The sequence below is a fragment of the Vombatus ursinus genome, unplaced genomic scaffold (genome assembly GCF_900497805.2).
Source record: "Vombatus ursinus unplaced genomic scaffold, bare-nosed wombat genome assembly UNPS02014808.1, whole genome shotgun sequence".
Classification (NCBI taxonomy): domain Eukaryota; kingdom Metazoa; phylum Chordata; class Mammalia; order Diprotodontia; family Vombatidae; genus Vombatus; species Vombatus ursinus.
Genome location: NW_020954586.1, coordinates 6,421,312 through 6,442,548, shown reverse-complemented (window position 1 = coordinate 6,442,548; position 21,237 = coordinate 6,421,312). Strand labels below are relative to the sequence as shown.

General features: G+C 53.0%; 2 protein-coding genes across 12 annotated transcripts in view; both read left to right on the top strand.

Moving 5' to 3' along the window:
• Positions 1–5,026, top strand: part of LIPH (lipase H) — a 37,287-nt gene extending 32,261 nt beyond the window's left edge. Inside the window, exons 9-10 of one of the 4 annotated variants that reach the window (XR_003570294.1) lie at positions 910–1,143; positions 1,250–1,335. Coding sequence is in view for 1 of the 4 variants with exons in the window: in XM_027875338.1 (XP_027731139.1) it covers positions 1,250–1,423; positions 4,350–4,422 (247 nt within the window). In the remaining 3 variants the exon portion in view is untranslated. Of the gene's footprint in view, positions 1–909; positions 1,158–1,249; positions 1,424–4,349 lie in introns of those variants that run through there. The other 3 variants (XR_003570293.1, XR_003570292.1, XM_027875338.1) reach the window with 3 other exon arrangements.
• A 2,584-nt stretch (positions 5,027–7,610) lies between these two features.
• On the top strand, positions 7,611–21,080 carry TMEM41A (transmembrane protein 41A). 8 transcript variants are annotated; one of them, XM_027875308.1, is made up of 8 exons: positions 7,611–7,779; positions 10,835–10,988; positions 11,631–11,792; positions 13,015–13,153; positions 15,721–19,531; positions 19,627–19,816; positions 20,160–20,354; positions 20,723–21,080. In XM_027875308.1, exons 1-5 carry the CDS (start codon positions 7,631–7,633, stop codon positions 15,939–15,941), a joined length of 825 nt encoding a protein of 274 aa, XP_027731109.1. In that variant the 5' UTR covers positions 7,611–7,630; the 3' UTR covers positions 15,942–19,531; positions 19,627–19,816; positions 20,160–20,354; positions 20,723–21,080. The 8 variants fall into 8 exon arrangements, with proteins under 8 accessions (XP_027731109.1, XP_027731107.1, XP_027731105.1 ...); XM_027875306.1 differs by having other exon boundaries at positions 19,627–19,837; XM_027875304.1 differs by having other exon boundaries at positions 19,627–19,996.
• Positions 21,081–21,237: the final 157 nt, after the last annotated feature.

Here is a 21,237-nt window from a genome sequence, read left to right as displayed (position 1 = left end):
GCTACCCTCCATCCTTCCCTTTTCTTTCACTCGGAGAGCATCTCCTCACTGGGACAATTGTGTATCATGGAAGCCCTGTGGCCCTTCAGAGCCTAGAGGATCACCAGGCAGAATTACCATCATCCTCTACCCCCCAGGGATGCGTCCCTTAAATTTTTATATAAATTGACCCATTTTGAAACTCACGAGACTTGGCATAATGTAGTAGAGCCAGGCAGCCAGATGGTGCAGTGAATAAAGTGCTGGGCCTGGATTCAGGAAGACTCCCCTTCGTGAGTTCAAATCCAGCCTCAGACACTTATTGGCTGTGTGACCCTCAGCAAGTCACTTAATCCTGTTTGCCTCAGTTTCCTCATCTGTAAAAGGAGCTAGAGAAAGAAATGGTAAACTGCTCCAGTATCTTTGCCAAGAAAACCCCAAATAGAGTCACAAAGAGTTGGACATGACTGAAAAATGACTGGATGACAACATTGATCTGAATAATTCTTCCAATCAACGCTAAGATCTTTGAGGACAGAAACAGCTTCATTTTTGTCCTTGTATCCCCAGTGCCTAGCACAGTACTCCAATAGATGCTTGGTTGTTGATTGATCAATTTGTTAAGCACCTTTTTCATGCCCGACATTTTGCTAGGCACCGGAAAGCATGGCCAAAAATGCAGCTGTCCCTGCCCTCAAGAAGCTTATGTTCTATGATCACAGGGTCATAGACTTAGAGCCTTCTCCCAAAACTACTTCTAGAATCCAAGAGCCTAGGTTCGGTTCCCCAGTCTTCTGCTCTGGGACATTGGGCATCTCTCCCTGGGGTCCTCAGTTTCCTTCTCTGTAAAAATGAGTGGGTTGGACTAGTTGGCCATTAATGTTCCCTCTGGCTGCAATCTCATCCTCTGATGTCTGCTGAGTGAACTAGGTCTGTACCAAAATCAGCTTTGCCAAATTGAGACAGGAAGGATGGGAATGGAAGAGGAGGAGAAGAGGAAAGGAGAGAAATGACAAAGAAAGCAAGCCAGCTGCCTTCGGCTGGGCAGGCTGTGGTGCTGGCCTCCGGGGGAGATGGCTGGATGGAATCACACAGACAGGACACACGTGTACAGAGATACATGGGCAGCACATGTGTACAGAGGCACACGGACAGGACACATGGGTATGGAGGTACATGTATGTGATACACCGTTACCCTCATATTCCTTGAGGTTGATTTATTTAATGGGAAGATGTCTCTTTCTAAAGTCCATATCTCTTTCTTGCAGTGAACCTGCCACATTTCAGAAGTTTCAACAAGTGAGCCTCCTTGCCAGGTTTCCTCAGGATGTTGACCAGGTGAAGGGCATCTCTTTGGTGTTCTCTACTGGGCCTGTGATCTGGTCCAAGTACAAACTCAGGATCATCTGGATAAAGCTGAGACCGATCACGCACCCTGAGAAGTAAGCAGTTTTTGCCCACGGAGTGTGCCCACTGGGTCTTCCCACCTAAGGGTTAGAAGGTTAGAATGGGTCCAATGACTCTTCCGGCAGAGCTCTATCAGCTCGTGGGCCAGAGGGAGAGCTCCAAAGCAAGGGCCTGAAAAGACTGGCGAGGACCAATGGCCTCAGGAGAGAACACTGCAGGTCCTAGTGCTCACAGAGTTTAATAATGGAACCAAGAACTGTACAGGTAGCTGCACCCCCTTAGTTTGCGAGGATGTTGCTTACAATTTAAAACAGCATGTTAAGGCAAACTGGCTGTTGAAGTTTGCCTGATCCCCCTGATGAGGGTTGTATTCTGGCTGTGCCTGTGCATATTTTCAGTAGCTGTGTGACCTAGGACCTAGGTGAATTCACATCGCCCTTCTGACTCTCAGTTGCCTCATACGTAGAATGGGCTGGGCCAGATGTCTTCTACAGCTCTTTACTGTATTAATATTTTAGAGCTGGAAGAGATATTATAGGTGTAACATACCTTTTGGTTGCCAAGGAGATAGGATGCTGAAGATGAGCACGTGCTGGTCAGCATAGAAATCCCTCCCCACGTAGGGGATTCTGGGAAAGAAGCGTGTGTTCCTTTTAATCAGGAAACATTTCTGAAGCACCTCCCTTGTCTCAAGATACATAGCCCTGAGGACATACATATAATGAATGAACAATGCCTGCCCTCAAAGAGCTTACCTTCTAGATAGCATCTTTTGGGAGGCTGTTGTGACAATCAAATGCCATAACCTATGTAAAGTGCTATATAAATGCGAGCTATTATCATTCTCTCCATCTTGCATCCAGCCAGCTAAAACAGCGGACTGCATTTGAAGAACAATTTACGACTTTGGTAATCTACCAAATAGCAAGGAGAGGCAGATGTGAGGGGAGTTTGTATGTGAATGGGAGGAAGGAGGCTGGAAATTTTGGGGCCGAAGGTCCTGGGCAACTGCTTTCCTTCTGGGACGCTTTTCAGTCTTGAAGCTTTTGCACTTAGCCTCTTCCTTAGGCTTCTTCTCATCATATCTTGCTTTTCCAGTTGACAGAAGAACCAAGAAAATGATTTTCTTCTTGTCTTAATTCTCCTGGGAGAGGCAGTGTGATATAGGAGCCAGAGGCCCAGCCATTGGGTTAGGGAGCCCTGGGCTCAGGTCCTGCCTCTGACACCTGCTAGCTCTGTGACCTTGGACAACTTACTTAACTTCTCTGAGGACACTGACTCCAAATGAGTAGAGATCAACGCAGGAAGGTTCCCTAACCTAAAATTCCCTGCATGGATGAAGTCACGGTTCTGGAGCAAAAATAACAATAATCATTGGCAATCATCCATGATTGACAATAACTCCTGAAATCCTCTCCAGGCCAGGGGCTCCCTCTGTTCATTCCACTGACGTCCCAACTGCAGACTTGGACGGTTTGTTTTGAGTGGCCGCTTTTCTTTTTATCCTGAAGACAAAGGAATCACTTTTTTTAGGAAGAAACCCCAGGGTAGGAAGAAAATTCAGGCACTTTGTCAGTCAGGCAGAGTGTGGTGCTGATGCCACCAGGGACTGCCCTGATTTTTGGCAGGGTCTTTGAGGTGGTTAAGACAAAGGGTAATGTCATCGTCAGGAGCATCTGTGACAAGACAAGGAGGGGAGTGAGATCACCTCCTGAATCCTTTGGCCGAAACTGGTGATGAGCCAGTGGGCAGAGCTGGACCTGGAGTTAGGACCTCGATGGCTATGTCTCTTACCCTCCCAGCCTCAGCCTGCTCATCTGGAAAATGGGAATAAAAATAATACCTGGAGCACCTCCCTCATGAGGTTTCCGGGACGCTAAAATGAGATGCTGTTCTTAAAAGGGTTTTTCACTAATCCGAGCCTGATGTAAAACGGAGACCATGTTACTCCCTTAAGGATTATCGTGGGGTTCAAATAAGATAATGCAAGGGATAGGGACCAGACTATGATTTCATTGGTATAGGGAACTCCCAGCCCTCTACCAGTGCAGGCCAGCACTGTCTCTGCTTGGAGACTTTGCACTGTGCCTGGCACACAGAAAGAGCTCAATAAATGCTTATTGCCTGGAACGCTGAGAGCCTAAAGTATATGCCAGAGGCAGCATTGGAGCCCAGGTCTTCCTGGCCCCAAGGCCAGCTCTATCCACTGCACCACACTGCCTGCTTGATAGGAACAGAATGATTGACCAACCTGGTGTAACCTCCAGCCTAGACGAGGATTCCTCTGACAAAGGACCTGCAGAAAAAGAACTTGGCCCCAAGCACTGTTGTCTTCATCCAGTCTGAATCCTGACCCTAAATTAGCTGATGTTCTTGGGGAACAGCTTTGTCCCCCGTCCCCAGCTTTACCTTTCTGTTTCTTGCCGGTCTTTATCTTATTTATCAAGCAAAGGTTGTTCTTATGTATATCCCGGACTTGTTGAGTCTCCCCAGCAGAATAGAAGCTGCTTGAGGGCAGGGCTGTTCTCATTTTTGTCTGTATATCCTCAGTGCCTGGTCAGATGCTGGGCACTTAGGAAAGGCTTAATAAATGCTTGTTGAGCGGGCAGCTAGGTGGCACAGTGGATGGAGCTCCAGCCTTGGAGTCAGGAGGACCTGAGTTCAAATCTGGCCTCAGATACATGACACTTACTAGCTGTGTGACCCTGGGCAAGTCACTTAACCCTGATTGCCTCATTGCCTCACAAAAAAAAAAAAAGGCAAAAAAAAATACTTTTTGAAGGACACACAACTAGTAAATAGTAAAGCCAGGATTCAAACTCAGGTCCCACGGTACAAGTTTAGTGCTGTTTCCACTACACCACGCTACCTCCCTGGTATCTATTGTGACAAAACAAATATTGTTGTTCAGTCAAAAAAAAATGCTTGTTGATTGATGGAGTTGTGTTTTCCTTTTCTCAGGCCACAGATGTGCAGATATGATCTCGTCCTGACAGAAAACAAAGAAACAGCCTTTCAGCCCATCCTTTGCTAGACGCTTACACCGGGCAGCAGCTCACAGAAGCTGTCATTTTGCTGTCAAGCAGAGAACGGACCAGAGTGCACATACGTCTCTGCGGATGTCTTGAGCTGTATCACAAAATGCCACACGGTTTTAGGACCATAAAATAATTCTGGAGCGCGAACGTGGATCGGGGGAGTTTTTCAGGGAGGTGATGGTATTTGTTGGGGCTGGCACCTTTAGCTTCCTATGCTTGGTCCCAGGATCCAGGGACCATCTAGGACATTTTCCCTAGGGGTTTAAGTGACCAGGAGGCTGTGGACAGGAGGCCCAACTTTGCTCTCACTTGCTTGTGGCTTTCACTATGGGCCTTTGGCCTATCTCTTCCTCAATTTCTGCCTGGGCTGATATGATAATCTACCTCTCAGGGATCTTGGGAAAGAGAAGGACTCAAGTCTGTGAAGGGATTTGAAATATGAAGCTAAAATGCCTCTTCATGTATGTTGTATGTGTTCTACGTGAATGTGTTATTTATTCTAAATGGCCCAACAAAGTGTAAGCTTTTGGAGGGCAGGGACTGTTTGTTTTTGTATCTCCAATGGCTAGTTCAGTGCCCAGCACAAATTAGGTACTTAATAAATGCTTGTGGAATGAATGGATATGTTATAATAATCCTCCTTCCCCAGATTCCCACTCCACCCCCACTCTGAGAATACTATATTCAAAGAGAGAACAGTGCTCTGGCTTTGCTCTCTTCTTGCGTGGGGAATACGTTGGGGAGATGGGAGGATCAGAGAGTCTCTGGGGCTCCACTGTGATGGATGAAAAAGAAAGGGATAGCACAGGGGCTGCAGCAGCACAGGGGCAGAGGGAAGGAGTAGAGGCAGCCAGCCCCCTTCTCCCTCTAGCTCTCTCCCCAGCCACTGAAGTGCTGAGAGACAGCCAGAGCAGAGGGCAGGTCGGAGAGAAAGACCCGCAAAGCAGCAGCGAGTTCTCCTTGCCAGGGTTCAGCCCACTAAGCCTACACCAACGAGATAGCCAGGACCCACCTGCTATGGCAGCTTGCTGAGAGGTAGTGTAGGGTGGTGGGTGGGGGAATGGATCTGGATCAGGAAGACCTGGGGTTGAATCTGGCCATGCTACTTAGGGCAAGCCATGACCTCCATGAGCCTCTCTTTTGTAAAAGGAGGAAGGGGGCAGGGTTTGAAGTAGATGGCTTCTGAAGTATATGATAATATAATAATTATATTGATAATTGATATCATGATAATACCATGATTTACCATTTACCATGATAATAACCTTATAATAAGGTAGAGTCTTCTCAATCCATCCAGATTCCAGAGTTCCTCTGGAATTTCTACCCCCTCATCTCATTCTGAGGCCTTGCTGGAAGCACGAGATTAGCACTGAGTGGACGCTCCATTGCCTGCCATGGGAAACTAACCAGGTCCAAAAACTGGGTTTCTTGCGGGGGGGGGGGGGGGGGCCCCCACTGGGAGCCCAGAGGCCACAAAGGAAGCTGCAGCTACTTAGCGTATGTTTATCATGTCTTGTTTTATCCTTTTACTCACTCACTGATTCTATATCAAGAATGAAAGCACCTATATACGAGGTCCAAGCATGTTTGTTCACAGCTATGGAGAGCCAACTCCATTATGCTAGGATCATAGGCATGAGGTAGGGCCGTCAGTGGGTGGGGGTTTCAGAGCTGATTTCTGACTGGGTAAGTTCACAAATCCACACACCCCTGGAGAATAAGTCAAGGTGGTGCCCCATAGAAAGAAAAGATAGAAAGTCATGGACCTTCTGATATCCCTGGAGAGCAGGTGTCTTCTTAGCACTCCCTCCCCATGCCCCTCCCACAGAGGAAAAACTACCAGCGTGAGAAAGGGAAGGGATCCCTTCACTGACAGGATTGGGTGGGTGGCGATCCATGCCACCTGGTGACTAAAGAATAACAAAAAAAGGTACCAGAGGGGGCAGCTAGGTGGTGCAATGGATAGAGCCCCAGCCTTGGAGTCACTTCACCTCGTTTGCCTCAATTTCCTCATCTGTAAAATGAGCTGCAAGAGGAAACAGAAAACCACTCCAACATCGTTGCTAAGAAAGCCCTAAAATGAGGTCAGGGAGAGTGGGGCACGCCTGACCAGCACAAAGGAAACCCATTATATTAAGAGTGACCAAAATCCTTAAAAACAGAACAGGGGCCCAGCTCCAGATCTGCGGGTGCACGTTACTGTCACTGCTGTTCCATACGGAACACGCAGAGTTACAGATCGCCCGTTCTCCAAGCACGCGGTTATCAGACATCCTATGGGACTGCAACCCGATCCCGTCATGCATCGGTGCCCACTGAAGTCAGCATGCAAATGAGGAGGTGGCGCACAGCCTCATGGATCACAGCTGCAAGGGGCCTCGATGGCCATCCAGTCCGATCCTCTCACTGTAGCTTGACCTTGGAATAGGACAGGACATGGTGGCGAGAGGAGCAAAGTGGGCGGAAAAACACGGAGCTGGCATGGAGCAGAAGATGGAGGTCTTAGATCCCCTTGTTTTACAGATGAAGAAACTGAAGCTTGGGGAGCTTGTGACGCCCTGGGGCAGGATTTGAACCCAGACCACTGAGCTGCGAGTCAGAAGCCCTGGCTTGCCTACTGACCAGTTGTGTGACCCCTCCTGGCCTCAGTTTCCCTGTGTAGCCCCCGGGTGGCCTAGAAGGAACGCTAGAGCTACCAGTCACTCTCGCGCGCTCTCTGCCCCGCCTCCTCAAGGGGGCGGGGCCTCAACAAGCCCCATTCACCCACTCGGGCCAGGGGTGGGGGTCGGAGGCGGAGCTAGGATTGACCCCGCCTCTCTAGGTAGGGCTAGCGCCCGCTGGTTGGCAGAAACAAAGGGTGAGGTGAGGAGCAGTGCGACAGAGCCGAGCCTGGCTCCGCCCCTTCTCTCCCAGTCACTCTTCCTATTCGTCGGTTCGGGGGGGGGGGGGGGGGGAAGGGGGGGAAAAACAACTTCCAAACTTATCAGGTTAGGGCACCATTTTGCTCCGCCCCTTCCCCCTCCTTCCTTGTCTCCCATTGGCTAGAGATGAAGCGGGGCCAGCCCCAGTGGGCAGTGCCGCTCTTCTATTCGTCAGATCAGATGATGCGGGGGGCGGGGCCAGCTTCGGGGCCGGCTACGCTCCGCCCCCTCCTGTCAAGGTCCGCGCTCCGGCCCCGGGGGCGGGTGTAGGCGCGCGGCAATGCGGCCCCTGCTCGGCCTGCTCCTGGTCTTCGCCGTCTGTACCTTCTCCCTGTACCTGCTGTCCACCCGGCTGCCGCGGAGCCCGAGGCCCGAGACCCGCCCCAGAGAGGAGGGGGAGGAGGCGGAAGGCCAGGAGCCAGGCCCCAGGTACCATGAGGCCTCAGGCTCGGGCTGTGGTCGGGGCGCCGGGGAGAGGGCCTGGGCCAGGGGGAAGGTCTGAGCGGGCTGGATGGGTGAAGGAGCGCGGCCTCGACCCCACTTCCGGCGGGAGGGTCTCGTCCCGCCTCCACTTCCGGTGAATCACCTCTGCCCTCCTGGTGGGTTTAGTCCCGCTTCCACTTCCGGTGGCCCTGGTTCCTTGTCCTGCCCAACGTACTCCTGTCTTTCCCCCCATTCTCAGTACACCCGCCCCCTCGCCACTCTCCTACGTCCTGATGAGTTAGAGGACCTGGGTTCAAGTCCTGCCTCTGACACTCAGTATCTTGGGCAACCATTTTACTATGGACCGGGCCATCTCTCCGCGTTCTGCCGCTAAATCCGGACTTGGTTTGGGATGAACGATTGACAAAGCATTTATTAAGCTCTTGCTGTGTGCGTGGTCCCATTCTAAGGGCTGAAGATGGGAATAACAAAGCAAGACAGCGCCTGTCCTCAAGTGGCTTACATTCTAATGGGGGAAACAAGACTTCTAGGGGATTGGGGGGGGCCAGGGAAGGGGGCTGTAGTCTGGGATGGAGCCACGGGGCAAATGGGGGCAAGTGGCACCGCCTGGCGTGGCGTGGCAGCAGTGAGCAGCGCCCAGGAGGAGGGGGTCTGCCTCCTGCCAGCCAGGAGGGGGGGGTGGGTGCCTTATCCTGGGTCACCCAGCCAGGAGATAGCCCTCGTTCTTCAGCTGCATTGCCGCTGGTCCATGAGCAGGCATCCCCAAAACGAGGCAGGATGGTCCAGTGGAAAGAGCCCTGGAGGCAGAGGACTTGGTTACAAATCCCACTTTATTTCTCACTCCCCTGTGTGAGCCTGGATGAGATGCCCAACCTCTGTGGACCCCAGTGGAGGGGGTGGAAGGCGGGACCTCTGAGGGCGTGTCTAGCCCACCGCCTCCTCCCACTGACAGCAGTTGTGTGGTGATGACAGTGGGAGGCACAAGGATTCTGAGGAGCTGGGTTTGAAATCGGGGCTCTGCTGTGACTGTGGGCCTTAATCGGGAGGGGGCTGAACTGGTAGTTTAAGGGTAGTTCTGTCCCTAATGTTCTGTGATGCCATCTTTGTCCTCCTACCTTCTCCGCCCCCAGCTGACTTCCTTCCCCCTCCGGTTCCCTCTTATGTTTTCAGGTGTTTGATGGAGCCTTCAGTTCAGGGCACCCCATTTTGTAAAGGACATTGACAAAGGAAAGTCAGGATGGCAAAGGGATTGGAAGCCCCCGTGCCACGGCTTAGGTGGTTGTGCTGGATGGAGAAGCTTAGGAGAGGAGGAGACCTTGGAATATCTTGGAATAGTAGCTTGGAGTAGCTGCATTAAGTACATAGTACTAGGGTCATAATGAGAACAATGACTAGCATTTATATAGCACTTACTGTATGCCCAGTACTGTGCCAGGGCTTCACAGATTGTGAGCTCATTGCATATCTCATCTGATCCTCACAACAACCCTGGGAAGGAGGTGCTGTTATTCTCATTTTATAGTTGAGAAAGCCGAGGGTCACCCAGCTAGGAAGGGTCTGAGGCAGGCTTTGATCCCAGGTCTTCATGACTCCCAAGTCCAGTGCCTTACCCATTATCCAAAAAACCCCAACTCTCCCCTTCCCCCCACAACCCAACGCCCGATATTCCCAGGGAGTCTCTCTTCTAAATCCTAACCAGCTCTGATCCTGCCTAGCTTCAAAGGGGCAGGGGGCAAAAGGGCAGTATGGCCATAGACATGATTCTGAAGGAATTCATAATAATAATTGTCATAGTGGGCAATTAGATTGTGAAATAAGGCTTATAAAGTGCTTTAGATACAGTATCTCATCTAATCCTCACAGTGGCTCTCCCCATAAAGGATGACATATAAGTGGTCCTTAACCTGAGGCCAAGAACTTGTTGTTTTGTTTTTTTTTAAATCTCCTTATAACTATTTTCCTTTGTGATCCTCTGTATTTTATTTTATGCATTTAAAACCATTCTTCTGAGAACGACTCTAGGCTTTACTAGACTGCCAAAGGGGTCCACCACTCCCCCGAAGTCACGAAGGGCCAATGTTAAGTTTTCCCTTGGATACTTCCTGGCTGTTTGGCCCCAGAGGGAGTCCCTTAGCCTCTCAGTGCTAGATACAGGTCAAGCTCTCCCGTCTCTCACATAGGGAGCCACATCACCCCAGAATAAAACAAGGACAAGTCTATTGTTATTCTTTTGAGTTTCATCCCCTTACACACTTCATACCATGCCCAAAAGACTTTGGAAGGAGGCAGGAAGCTTTCGGTGCGAAGGAAGGATTTTGCTGAGATTAGATAGTGGGTCCAAAACTTGCCCTGGCAGATGCGTCAGTGAAGTGTTGGCCCTGGAACCCTTGCCTGGAGTCCAGAGTCTAACTTCCATTTGGCCAGCGTCGCAAGGGAAGGGTAGCCCTTGGAAGGTGTTAGCTTCAGCAGGGACGTCTCATTAAAGGTGATGGGAGTGAAGCTAGGCTTGGAGGCTTCCTGGGGCCCTGGGGGGCTGTGACTTGCCCAGGACACATACAGCCAGTATGTCAGAGGCAGGACTTGAACCCAGGTCTGTACATTGTCACCATGAAATCAAAATCATTTCGCCTGAGAAGCCCTGGCAGACTGGAAGTTGGAGAGCTGGTGCCTATCAGCTTTGGTAAAAGAGTTTCCTTCCTGGAAGGTCCTTACAAGGGAATCACAGATCTGGTCTAAAAAAAAATAACAGTAGAGCCCTCGACTGTTGGCACTAGCTTAATTTAGTCCAGCCTTCTCATTTTCCAGGTGAGTGACCTGCCCAGGTAGCACCAAGACCAGAGACAGGCCTCCTGACCCTTCCCACACTTCCTGTGTCACACACTCGCGCCCTCTCCTCGGCCCATCTTGGTTTACTTCCCGTAGAGAGCGGATGATGATAAAGCGTGTGCGGCCTCACAGGGGCCAGCGTTGTCAGGGGCGGCCGGCCTGTCCACCATCCTCCCCCCCAGTCTCCATCGCCTTTTCTCCTCATCTCCCCCAGGGTGCTCAAGTTTCCTTCAGACTTGGAAGAACTCCGGGAGCTCTCGGACTTTCTACAGAGCTATAAGGGGGAGCACCAGGCCTATGTACTGTTGCTGTTCTGCAGTGCCTACCTCTATAAACAGTGCTTCGCTATCCCGGGCTCCAGCTTCTTGGTAAACCCCCCTGCCCCTGCCTAGCCTGCCTTGCTTAATGTGGGGAGAAAAAACCCGGAGGATAGAAATGGCCTCCCACCTTTTGGCCTCAGCTTGTAGCCACAGTGGAGAGCAAAGATGTCCGGGGTCCTAGACCTTGTCTCCTGCCGAGATAACCCGTGGGTCCCAGAGAGAAAGCCTCCCTCCAGGCTTCCGCAGTCAGCCAGTGGAGTACGTTTTCAGAAACGACCCTGCTATGACGTGGAAGCCGTCCCATTTTCTGGGAGTCCATGTTTGGCTCCTGTTCTCCTCTGTGGCCTCCATGGTGTGGAGACTTCCCCAGGAAGCCTAGGAAGGCTGCAGGTCCAGGCGGGGCCGGCCGGGCTTGCCCCCCCACTTTGTGCTGTAGTCTGGCTGATGCTGGAGAGGTGCAGACTTTGCTGGTTTGTTGTCCAAGGAATCCGGGATGGTTGTGAGAGCTGGAAGTGACTGAGAGTTCATTTAGTCCAAACCCTTTCTTTCGCAGATGATGAAACTGAGGCCCAGAGAAGGCAAATGACCCTCCTAAGGTCTCACCGCTAGCCTGGGATAGGGCTGGGATGTGCAGCCGGGCTCACTGACTTGCTGTCCTACCCTGCACTGCCCTTCGCCTTTTTTCTGCAGAACATTTTGGCCGGAGCCTTATTTGGACCATGGCTAGGCCTCATCCTGTGCTGTGTGCTGGCCTCAGTGGGCGCCACCTGCTGCTACCTGCTCTCCAGTGCTTTTGGAAAACAGTTGGTGATCTCCTATTTCCCCGATAAGGTGGCCATGCTGCAAAAAAAGGTAAGGAGGTCAATACCTAGGGTGCCTTGGCATCATTCTTGGGGCCACCGGATGTTCAGGGTGGAAAAGCAGGACCCGTGAGGCTTCCCAGCTATTCTGTGCAGCCACTGAGGGAGAGGGCTGAGGGAGAGGCCCCTCTGTGGCCTCTGGATGAGAGCCAGTGCTTGTTCTGGGGACTCCAGGAGGCCCTGCCGGCCATCACACCGCTGTCCAGCCTCACACAGGAGGCCCGTGGGCTTCCCCTAAGCTGGTGGGCCATTCCCACGTTACGAGTCACTCCCTCTGGACCCAAACCTGTGCGGGCCATCAGCTGGGCCAGGTAGCATCAGTCCTTCAGATATGTGCCAGCCGGCCTCGCGGAGATGCACGAGTGGGAGGCCAGGGCAGGCTTCTAGCCCACGCTGGATTTGAACAGTTTTGCTTTATTTCACACTCAGTTAACAAACATCAGAAAAAGAGCATTTCCATGTGCAACAGAACAGAAAAGGAGGATTACACAGGAGACTGGGCCTCTGGGCCCCCTCCCGCTTACGCGGCCCTTCTTGTCCGTGTGTCTTCACGTTCATCCTCCACTGCTCTGCTGCGTGTGTTCTTTGGAATGTTTCAATGAGTATCTTTCCTTTCTTTTGGTAACGTCATTACTGACCCCACCCCCACCCCCACCCCCGCCTTCCCCTGCTCCTGTCCCACCCCCATCTGAGTGTGGTGTGTCCTGCATCCCGGGTCCACCTCCCTCCTGTCCGGCCTCCTTGGGCCTCTGCAGGCCTTCTCGGGGCTTTCAGAATGATTTTCTTTACACTGAGCTGCACTGGAATTTGCTGGTGATGAGGGCCCTGATTGGCCGAGGCCTGGAGCTTTAGAGCTGGGCCAGCTCCCCGTGGGCCTTCCTTCATTCTCCTGGTCAGGAAGCAGAAGCCACAGAGGCTGGGTGACTTGCTGGAGATCACACAGGTAGACGGAGGCAGAGCTGGAATTTGAACCCAGGCCTCAGACTCCAAGCCTGTCAGTCATCAGCGTGCAAGTGTGAAGGGCCTACCCCTGCTAGTGCCTGGCACGGGGATCCTTGTGACCACCCAGGAATGCGCGCGGACCCTTTATCGGCCCACGTGGCTCTTGCTCCGTGGTCCTCGTCCCGTTTGTCCCCAGCCCTGGGGGCTGTGAGCAACCTGTCCAGGCGCCCACTCACGCTCACTCGCGCTCGCTCCGTCTGCTCCGTCTGCAGGTAGAAGACAACAGGAGCAGCCTGTTCTTCTTCCTGCTCTTCCTCAGACTCTTCCCCATGACGCCCAACTGGTTCTTGAACTTCTCGTCCCCGGTTCTGAACGTCCCCATCATTCAGTTCTTCTTCTCGGTCCTCATAGGTGAGCGCCTTTGCTGGGTGAGCGGCTTTGTTGGGTGAGCGCCTTGTGTGCCAAGCCTGGCGCTGGGGACTGCAGGGGCTGCAAAGGCGGGAGGGACCCGGCTGTGGCCTGGGCACCCCGAGCCTCAGCAGGAGGGGCAGCCGCGGGGGCCTGTGCCGGGACAGTGGGGAGGCCGTTCCCGCGCAGGGTAGGTGGACGTGGGAATGGAGGATGCAGGGGCCTTGGCTCTCGGGCCTGAGGAGTGGCAGGATCGAGCGGGATGGGGAGACGCCCTGTGCCCGGCCGGTCCAGTGGCACAGAACAGGTCTGGGAAGCCGGCCTGGGTCGCCTTGAGGGAGGGCCAGACATTTCCAAGCTAGCTAGGTTTTTTGAAAGGTCTCTAAAACCTGGGCTTATCAAGACAATATGGTCATAGGAGAAGCAGGTGTTTTGATGGTGAAAATTAACAGGTAGCTGGGGTATCCCTGGGCAGATGCCCAGAAGCGGTAGATGGCATGCAGAAAAGAACAGCTGGATGCTGAATTTGGCTGCAGCGGGGGAGTGAGGACGACGGAAAAGACCCACGTGGGCAGGTCCTGAGGCCAGTGTGTGCCTGGCAGAGGAGGCAGTTTTATGCTCTTGGCATGACGGGGACCCGCTCGAAGTTCTTAGAGCGGTGAGTGATGGGCAAAGCAAGAAAGACAGACAGAAAATGTGAAGTAAGAGAAAGGAAAAGAGAGACCCGCCCTGGCTCCGCCCTCCTGGGGGTCATCCCATCACCTCTCATCCCTAAAATGGGGTAACCCTTGCACTCCCTACTTCATCTGGATGTTGTTAGCCGTAAAGCGCTAGGCTGGTGGCCCAGACCCCAGGTCTGTCTCCTGCCCTCTTTGCTGGCGGGCCCCCTCTCCCTCCATCAAGACTGAAGGGGTATCTGAAGCCATGGTGTCCGCAGAGAAGGGAAGGTCACACAGCGACTGGGGTCTGAAGTGGGATTTGAACCCAGAGCTTTCTGATATCCCGTCCAGTTCTCTTCTCTCTCTACTTTGTGGCCTCTGCCAGTGCTTCTAATGAAAGCAGGTTCTTGCCAGACCCACACCCACTTGGCGGTGCCAGGCAGCCTGGATGGGTCAGGGGAAGCAGCTTTGGTCATTGGACAAGGGGGAGGGGTCGCCCAGGGCAGTGGGCAGTGGACGTGAGAACTGAAGGGAGAAGTCAGGGAAGAAGAATCATTGAACCCTGGTGAGTGTTGGAGAAGCGAAGGTGAGGAAGGAAACTGTCTCAGAGATGCATCCGAGGTTTGAGATGGGCTGGCTGGAGAGAGCTCGGAGCCCTGGGGACAGGAAGAGGAGGCCAGCAGGAGCGCAGTGGGGGGCTCTGCATTCATGTGGCGACTTGTCCGTGGGAGTCGGAGGCCTCCGGGGAGGATGCCGAGAGGAGAGAGGAGGCCGAGGAGAACAGGGCAGGGGACAGGGTGGGGGATGTGGGGGAGGGTCCCCTCCTTCCTCCTCTGCCCTTCTAGACTCGCTGGCTTCCTTCGGCTGCTCCAAGGCCTCCTTCTTCTGTGGTCTCTGTTAGAATGGAAGCTCCTTGAGGGCAGGCGCTGGTTTTGCTCTTTCTTTGATGCTCCCTTGCTTGGCCCTTGGTAAGCATTTAGTAAATGCTTGTTGGTGGAGTGTAAAAGTGAGGGGTAGGCCGGTAGCTTGTAGTTGCTTGGGATCACAGATTTAGAGCTGGAAGAGATCTTGGACACCAGAATGCCTCCCGCCCTCATTGCATGGGGTAGTTAAGTGTAGGGATTTGAGCCCAGCCCTTCTTAACTCCACGTTCTAGGGGAAGATCTCCTCCCGAATTAGACTGAACGTGTTTTTAGGCAGAGGAAAAGGGGCCCAGCAGGACCCGAGGCAGGGAGCTCTTCCCTCTGAGATCAGGACAGAATGTGGGGTCCTGTCCATGGAGATGGGGTCACGTTAACCTATGATCCTCAGGGCCTGGCTCAGCCCTGCTGGAGTCATTGCCCCGACTGGCTGAGCTCAGAGTGGCTGGAATGATTGACCTGTGACTGAGGAAGTCGAACGGGCGTCTGTCCTGTACCCCCTGGGCCTGGTCCTGGTGCCTTGGTGTGAATTGGACAGTGAGAGCAGGCCTGAGCGCCACCCTCCCACCCCCAGTGAGGGACAGTGCTGGAGGGCAGGGGGCAGACGGTGACAGGCTCCTTCTGGGGCCTCGGCTGGAACCCTGGATTGGATGTCCCCATCAGGGGGACTCTGGGAGCCCCAAGCAGGACGGCCTTCCCCTTCCCCGCTCCAAGCCCCGCCTCACCTTTCTGCCAATAACGCTGCCTTCTTGTGCACTCCGGCTGGACCTGGGCCCTCCCCCCATCTCACCTGTCAGAGGGAACCCAGAACTCCCTCTCTGCCTTGACCCATAGGCCGCTCCCCTTCCGGCAGTGGTGGTGGGTCCCTCCTGTAGCTGAGGGCAGACACCCCCTTGCATCCTGAGGACTCCTGGTCCTCACCACCTGCCCGAGAGTGGAACCCTTAGGCCTGCTCAGTAACAGCAGGCCTTCCGGCCTTTCCTTCTTCTAGGACTGATCCCCTACAACTTCATCTGCGTACAGACCGGCTCCATCCTGTCGACCGTCACCTCCCTGGACGACATCTTCTCCTGGGGGATGGTGCTGAAGCTGCTGGCTATAGCTTTGGTGGCATTAGTCCCTGGAACCCTCATCAAACAATTCAGCCGGAAGCATCTAAGTCTGGATGAATCCAGCAGCTCTCACCTGGGAAATGACAAAAAGGGGACATGATGGGCCAGGCTGGTTTGGCTAACCGGCGGGATGGGTGGGGTCCTTGCAAACCTTCCCTTATCTCTGTGTCCTCCTGGTGAAGGTCTCCTCAGCCTGGCCTGGTGCAGCAGCAGAAGCTTCTACTCTGGAGGCAGCCCTTCCTGGCCGGTGGGCAGCCCAGGCTCATTACTGCCATGACCCATCAGGGACCTACATCCTGGTTGTTTTGATTTGTTTGCTGACGTGAGAGGCAGGGTGGGGCAGTGGGAAGAACCTAGTGTTTAAGGCCAGACCATCGGGGTTCAAGGCCCGTACCTGCCACTTTGGGCCCAGCCATCCCTTCTGCTCGCTGGGCCTCGGTTTTTTTATCCGTTAAATGAGGGGGTTGGGCCAGGTCCTCTCTCAGATCACTCGTGGTCCCTCGTGGGCTTTTCTCGGCCTTTCCATACTCATCTATCCTCTGCTTGGTCAGAGCTGACTCCCCCTTGCAGCACTAGCCCAGGAGCCCCTCGATTTCACGTTTCCTTGCCCGGATGTCGTTTCTATCTGTAAAATTAGTGGGTTAGACTAGATGGTCCAAGATCTCGGGTGTGTCCTATGGCCCCTGGCATCCCGCTTCAGCCTTCTTTGGTGTCAGTCTTCCCTTGGGAAGTTTATTCTGGTCTCGTGGCTCAACTACCTTCCTGTGGACCCTGGGAACAAAGTCTGCCGGTACTCTGTGGACAAGGGTTAAGTGACGGGAGGGGGAGCTGCGTGTGAAAGGAGCTTTTCCTGATATAATACCAAGACCCTGGGCCAGGCCAGGAGAGGTAAGGGGAGGGCCTGGTGCCTGAGCCTGCCCGTCTGTGGCCGCGTGCCCTAGAACCCGGATGCCCAGTCCTCCCCAGCTGTTTCTGCCTCTGGACCCCCGCCCTCTCTTGTCCCTCCCTCCTCAGTCACTCTCTCTCTCGATATGCTGGAGATAATCAGAGCAAACTGGTGGTACATTCACTTTTATTGTTTGTCATTAATGATTTGGGGAATGATTGTATTTTTTAATTCAGCAAAACAGACTCTTTATGTTTTACTGTTGTTTTGGTTTAATGTGTTTGTTAGATGCAGTGTTTGATAGCACAGGCTGATACTTTTTCTTGGTGCCTACCCTAGGCAGCTGCGATGCTGCAGGGAAGGGAGTCCCTAGTGGCATTGCTCAGGAAATTTGGCCCTTGGGGCCCAGTGGCCTCTCGCGCCCGCGTTGGGCTTGGCCACATGCTCGGATGTTGGCTAGAATTGTTCACTTGGGCTGTGCGTGAGGCCCAAGGAATGTTCGTGTCTAGGGGCAGTGGACTTGGGGGGTTGGTGTGACCCTCTGTGCCCAGGACGTGCTCTGTATGTGTTTTCTGTTTACTTCTCTTGTTTCCTACAATGGATTGTAAGCTCCTGGAGGGCAGGGGCTGTTTTGTTCTTATACCCCAGCACAGTGCCTGGGCCCTGGCTGGCATTCAGTAAACGCTTGCTGCCTTGTTTTTAGTGGAACTGTGCCTGGGGCCTGACAACCAGCGGAGGGGCAGAGCTCCCGAGGCCAGATTGCTGCTTCTGTTGTGGGGGGGACGTGGGGGCCAGCAAAGCTCAGCCGTGTGTCCATGGATTTGACATTCCTCCTGCGGTTCAGTGTCCTGCTAGGAGAACCTTCATGCACAAAACAGCTTTTTAAATAAATACAAAATGGGTTTTTTCCTGGTGTTTGTTCACAAACATTGCTGACTCTTAGCCACAATAATGGCTTATGTTTACGTGGAATTTGAAGGTTTGCAAACCATTTTTCAAACATTTCATTTGAGCCTCACAAAAACCTTGTTTAGTAGGCACTATTGTCACCATTTTACAGATGATGAAACTGAGCCTCAGAGAGGATTATATTTAGTATCTGAGGAGAAATTTGAACCCAGGTCTTCAAGACTCCAGCCTAGCTCTCTCTCTACCACCTCATACCGCCTTTCAGTTATTCTTCCTAATGGGAATCTGGTAGTGTTGCTAAAGGATAGACTGGAAAAAGGCATTTTTGCCCCTTATCTTGGTGAGCCCTTGCTGTATGAAGCCGAGTAGACTTTGAGTTTTGCCTACGAATTGTCTGGTACAGACAAAAGAAGACTGGATTTGGAGTCAGTGGCTTTGCCACTGACCCCGCGTGGCCTTTGGCCAGCGCCCAGCTCTGTGGGCCTCAGTGTCCTTGTCTGTGAAAGCAGGAGCTTGGGCCAGCTGGCCTCTAACAGTTCAGTGGCAGGAGGACAGAAGAGGGAGGAGAAACCTGCCCTGCGGATTGACCGCCCGAAGTGGCTCCTGTGGTCAGTGGGCCCGGCAGACAACAGCCTCCATCCAAAAAGAACCACATTTTTCCCAAGGCTTTTCTGAATGTCCACACTGGCACCGTGACGGCACTTCCAGGTTGGCCCAGGGGCCGTCATCAGCCCCAGGTCAGCAGTGACGAGGCCGAGGCAGGCAGAGGTCCAGGGCCTACTCAGCTAGGAAGTGTCTGTGGCAGGATTTGAACCCAAACCCGGACCTCCCGAGGAAAAGACAAGACCAGAGAGCGGCTCCGTACACTTGTTTTATTCCATGCATTCGTTTGCTCTGATAGTCATTCTGGTGCCCATTGCTGTACATCGTTCAATACAAAAAGTGAGGATGGCATCAGGAAACCACCCCAGGGATCAGAAGAGCAGGTGTGAGTGAGACCCCAAACGAGGCAGACGGGGAGGTAAATAGGGGACCAGAAGGGAAAGGAGCATAATTATTGCTCCAAGGGGTCACAGTGGGGCAGCTTAAACAATAGGAAAGGGCTTGGGAATGTGGTCTGATCCCTGGCTGGGTTCCCCTGAAATGAACACACACCTCCCCTGGGCCTTGTGGGGGAGAGGATCCTGGCCGCCGTGCCAGGGGGTGGCCAGTGTTCCCCAGCCCCGGGCTGCCCCAGGGGCCTAGGCTGACACTGGCTGAAGGGCCTGGTTCTTAGCCCCGAGGGTGGTGCCCCCGCCCCTGGGAATGCCTGGGACACATGGCTCTTGGGAGCCGGGAAGTGGCCTGTTCCACAGAGAGCATGAATCTTTTCCTCCTGCGTCTGGAAGCTGCCTCTGATACTGTGCACACCGGGATTATTCTTGGGAGACCTTTGCTGCTTACATGGGGCGTGGGGGGGGGGTGGGCTGTCGGGGCAGCGTCCAGCAAGAGCACACAAACAAGTAGAGTGGTCAGAGCATTGGCACCTGGCTGCGCTGCCTAGGGTTGTATGTTTAACAGGGGGCAACCAACCAATAGCCTTTTAGCTGGAAGGCTAGAATCCTACCCACAATACAAATTATAAAATGTCTCTGGTGGTTGTACCTCCCTGTAATTAGTGGAGGGCCTAGTGATTTTGCAACATTTTCACGTTAACTTAATTAATATCTTCCTTTTTTTTTTTTTGAGGCAATTTGAGTTAAGTGACTTGCCCAGGGTCACACAACTAGTAAGCATCTGGGGTTGAATTTGAACTCTGGTCCTTCTGACTCCGGGGTTAGTGATCTACCCACTACAGCACCACCTAGTTGCCCCAATCCATACCTTTCTCAATAGAATGAGAGCCTGAAGCCAAGGTTGGCTTTTGCTTTTTGTTGTCTCCCCAGTGCTTAGCACGGTGTCTGGCACACAGTAGGTGCTTAATAAACACTTGTTGTCTGACCAATTGCAGAACTCATGGAGAAGGGTGTGCAGATGCAGAGCTGATCCCGGGTGACAGCCCAGCTGTCTGCAGGTGCCCCGGCTATACACGTGGGGACGATAAGGATGGACGATATGGCCCAGGCCAACCCAGGAACTCAAGAACTCAGGCTTTCCTCAGGAGAGCTCAGAAAATTAATGAGAAGACCAAGGACAGGACGGTGAAAAAAGTCTAGGGAATGGTATCGCCCTTAACCCTGTTCTGCCCAGGGTCCCTCAGGACTTAAGACTAAATTCTAGATGTCTAAAGAGGCACCGAGTGCCGGCCCCTCCAGGGAGATGACATCGGAAAGGGGGTAGCCCGTGACCTGGAGGATCCAAGCCAAAAGCCGATCCCTTGGGTCAGTTTGGGATTCAGCTGGGCCCTGGAAGAGAACAGAGGCTAAGCTGAGAGGGGGAGGACTGACCCTGAAAAGAAAATTGCTTTTAAAAATTAAATCTGAAAACGGGGAAATTTGGTGCCTATGTTGCCGGTGACAATTTGCTTGTTTTTATTTGTCGTAGGGAAGGGTTCAACCTGGACCCGCCCCTCCCATGATATAAAGGCGAGGCTCCAAACGTATTAGATAAAATTGAGACCTTCGTGCCGAGCCGGGCCAGAGTCCCGAGCTCCCTTCCATCAGAGACATTCTACCAGTCTTTAAGATGGGGGCCCCAGACAATTGGCCGGGTCCTATGCAGCCTCATCACAGTTTTAGGGTAGGGGGGGAAATAATGGGGGGGGGGGGGGAGCGCTGGGAGATGACGGAGCCAAGACCCCCCTCTCCCTTAAGAAGCTCTGCCGGGCGCGGTGTCCTGATAGCAGCCCTCACACGCAGCCAGGGAGGCTGGGGGCTGCGGCTGCAGGTCTCTTCTGACCACCCTCCCTCGCCCGCTATTAGCAAAGATACGAGTCCGTGGGTATCTGGGGTTGGGAGGGAGGAGGAGTTTTATTCCATCTCTTATTTCCCTGCGACACGGGGTGCTACGATCTCGAACGAGGCTCTGACCCGGACTTTCTGGGTCCCCTGGGCTTGGCGGGGCAGTTCTCCCCCAGCTTCCTGCTGCAGCCTGGGCTTTCTCCGTAGGACTTATCGGCCATCACTCGTCCATTCGCCCGATCAGGCCCGATCAGCGCACACCCAGCGAAGGCCCGCTGTGCTGCGGTCTCCGGGGCTAGGCCCCGCGGCCGAGGCGGCAGCAGCAGCCGGTGATTGTTGCTCTAAGTATCTGCCCAGCCACACTCACAAGGACCAATCAGGGACCGCGTCCACGTAGCTTTTCTTTTGTTCCTTTATAAAATCACACAGTTCACTGTCAGCAATAAATACGCAATCATTTGTGTTCCACTGTAAACCAGACCTTCTGATCGACAGAAAAATGATCGTGACAACAACGATGATAAAATAATAAAATAATAACAATAAAAATGCCATAACTTAAGACTTTTCATGTAGTCCAGCTACAGAAATTTTATAAAATGGAATAATTTAGCTCGCACAATACTGCTCTATGGAGGAAACCCGCTGTTCCTTGATCCTAGCTAAGGGCTATCAATCATAGCCACAAAATTTAAATCAATGTCTCAACATTACGTGTAAAC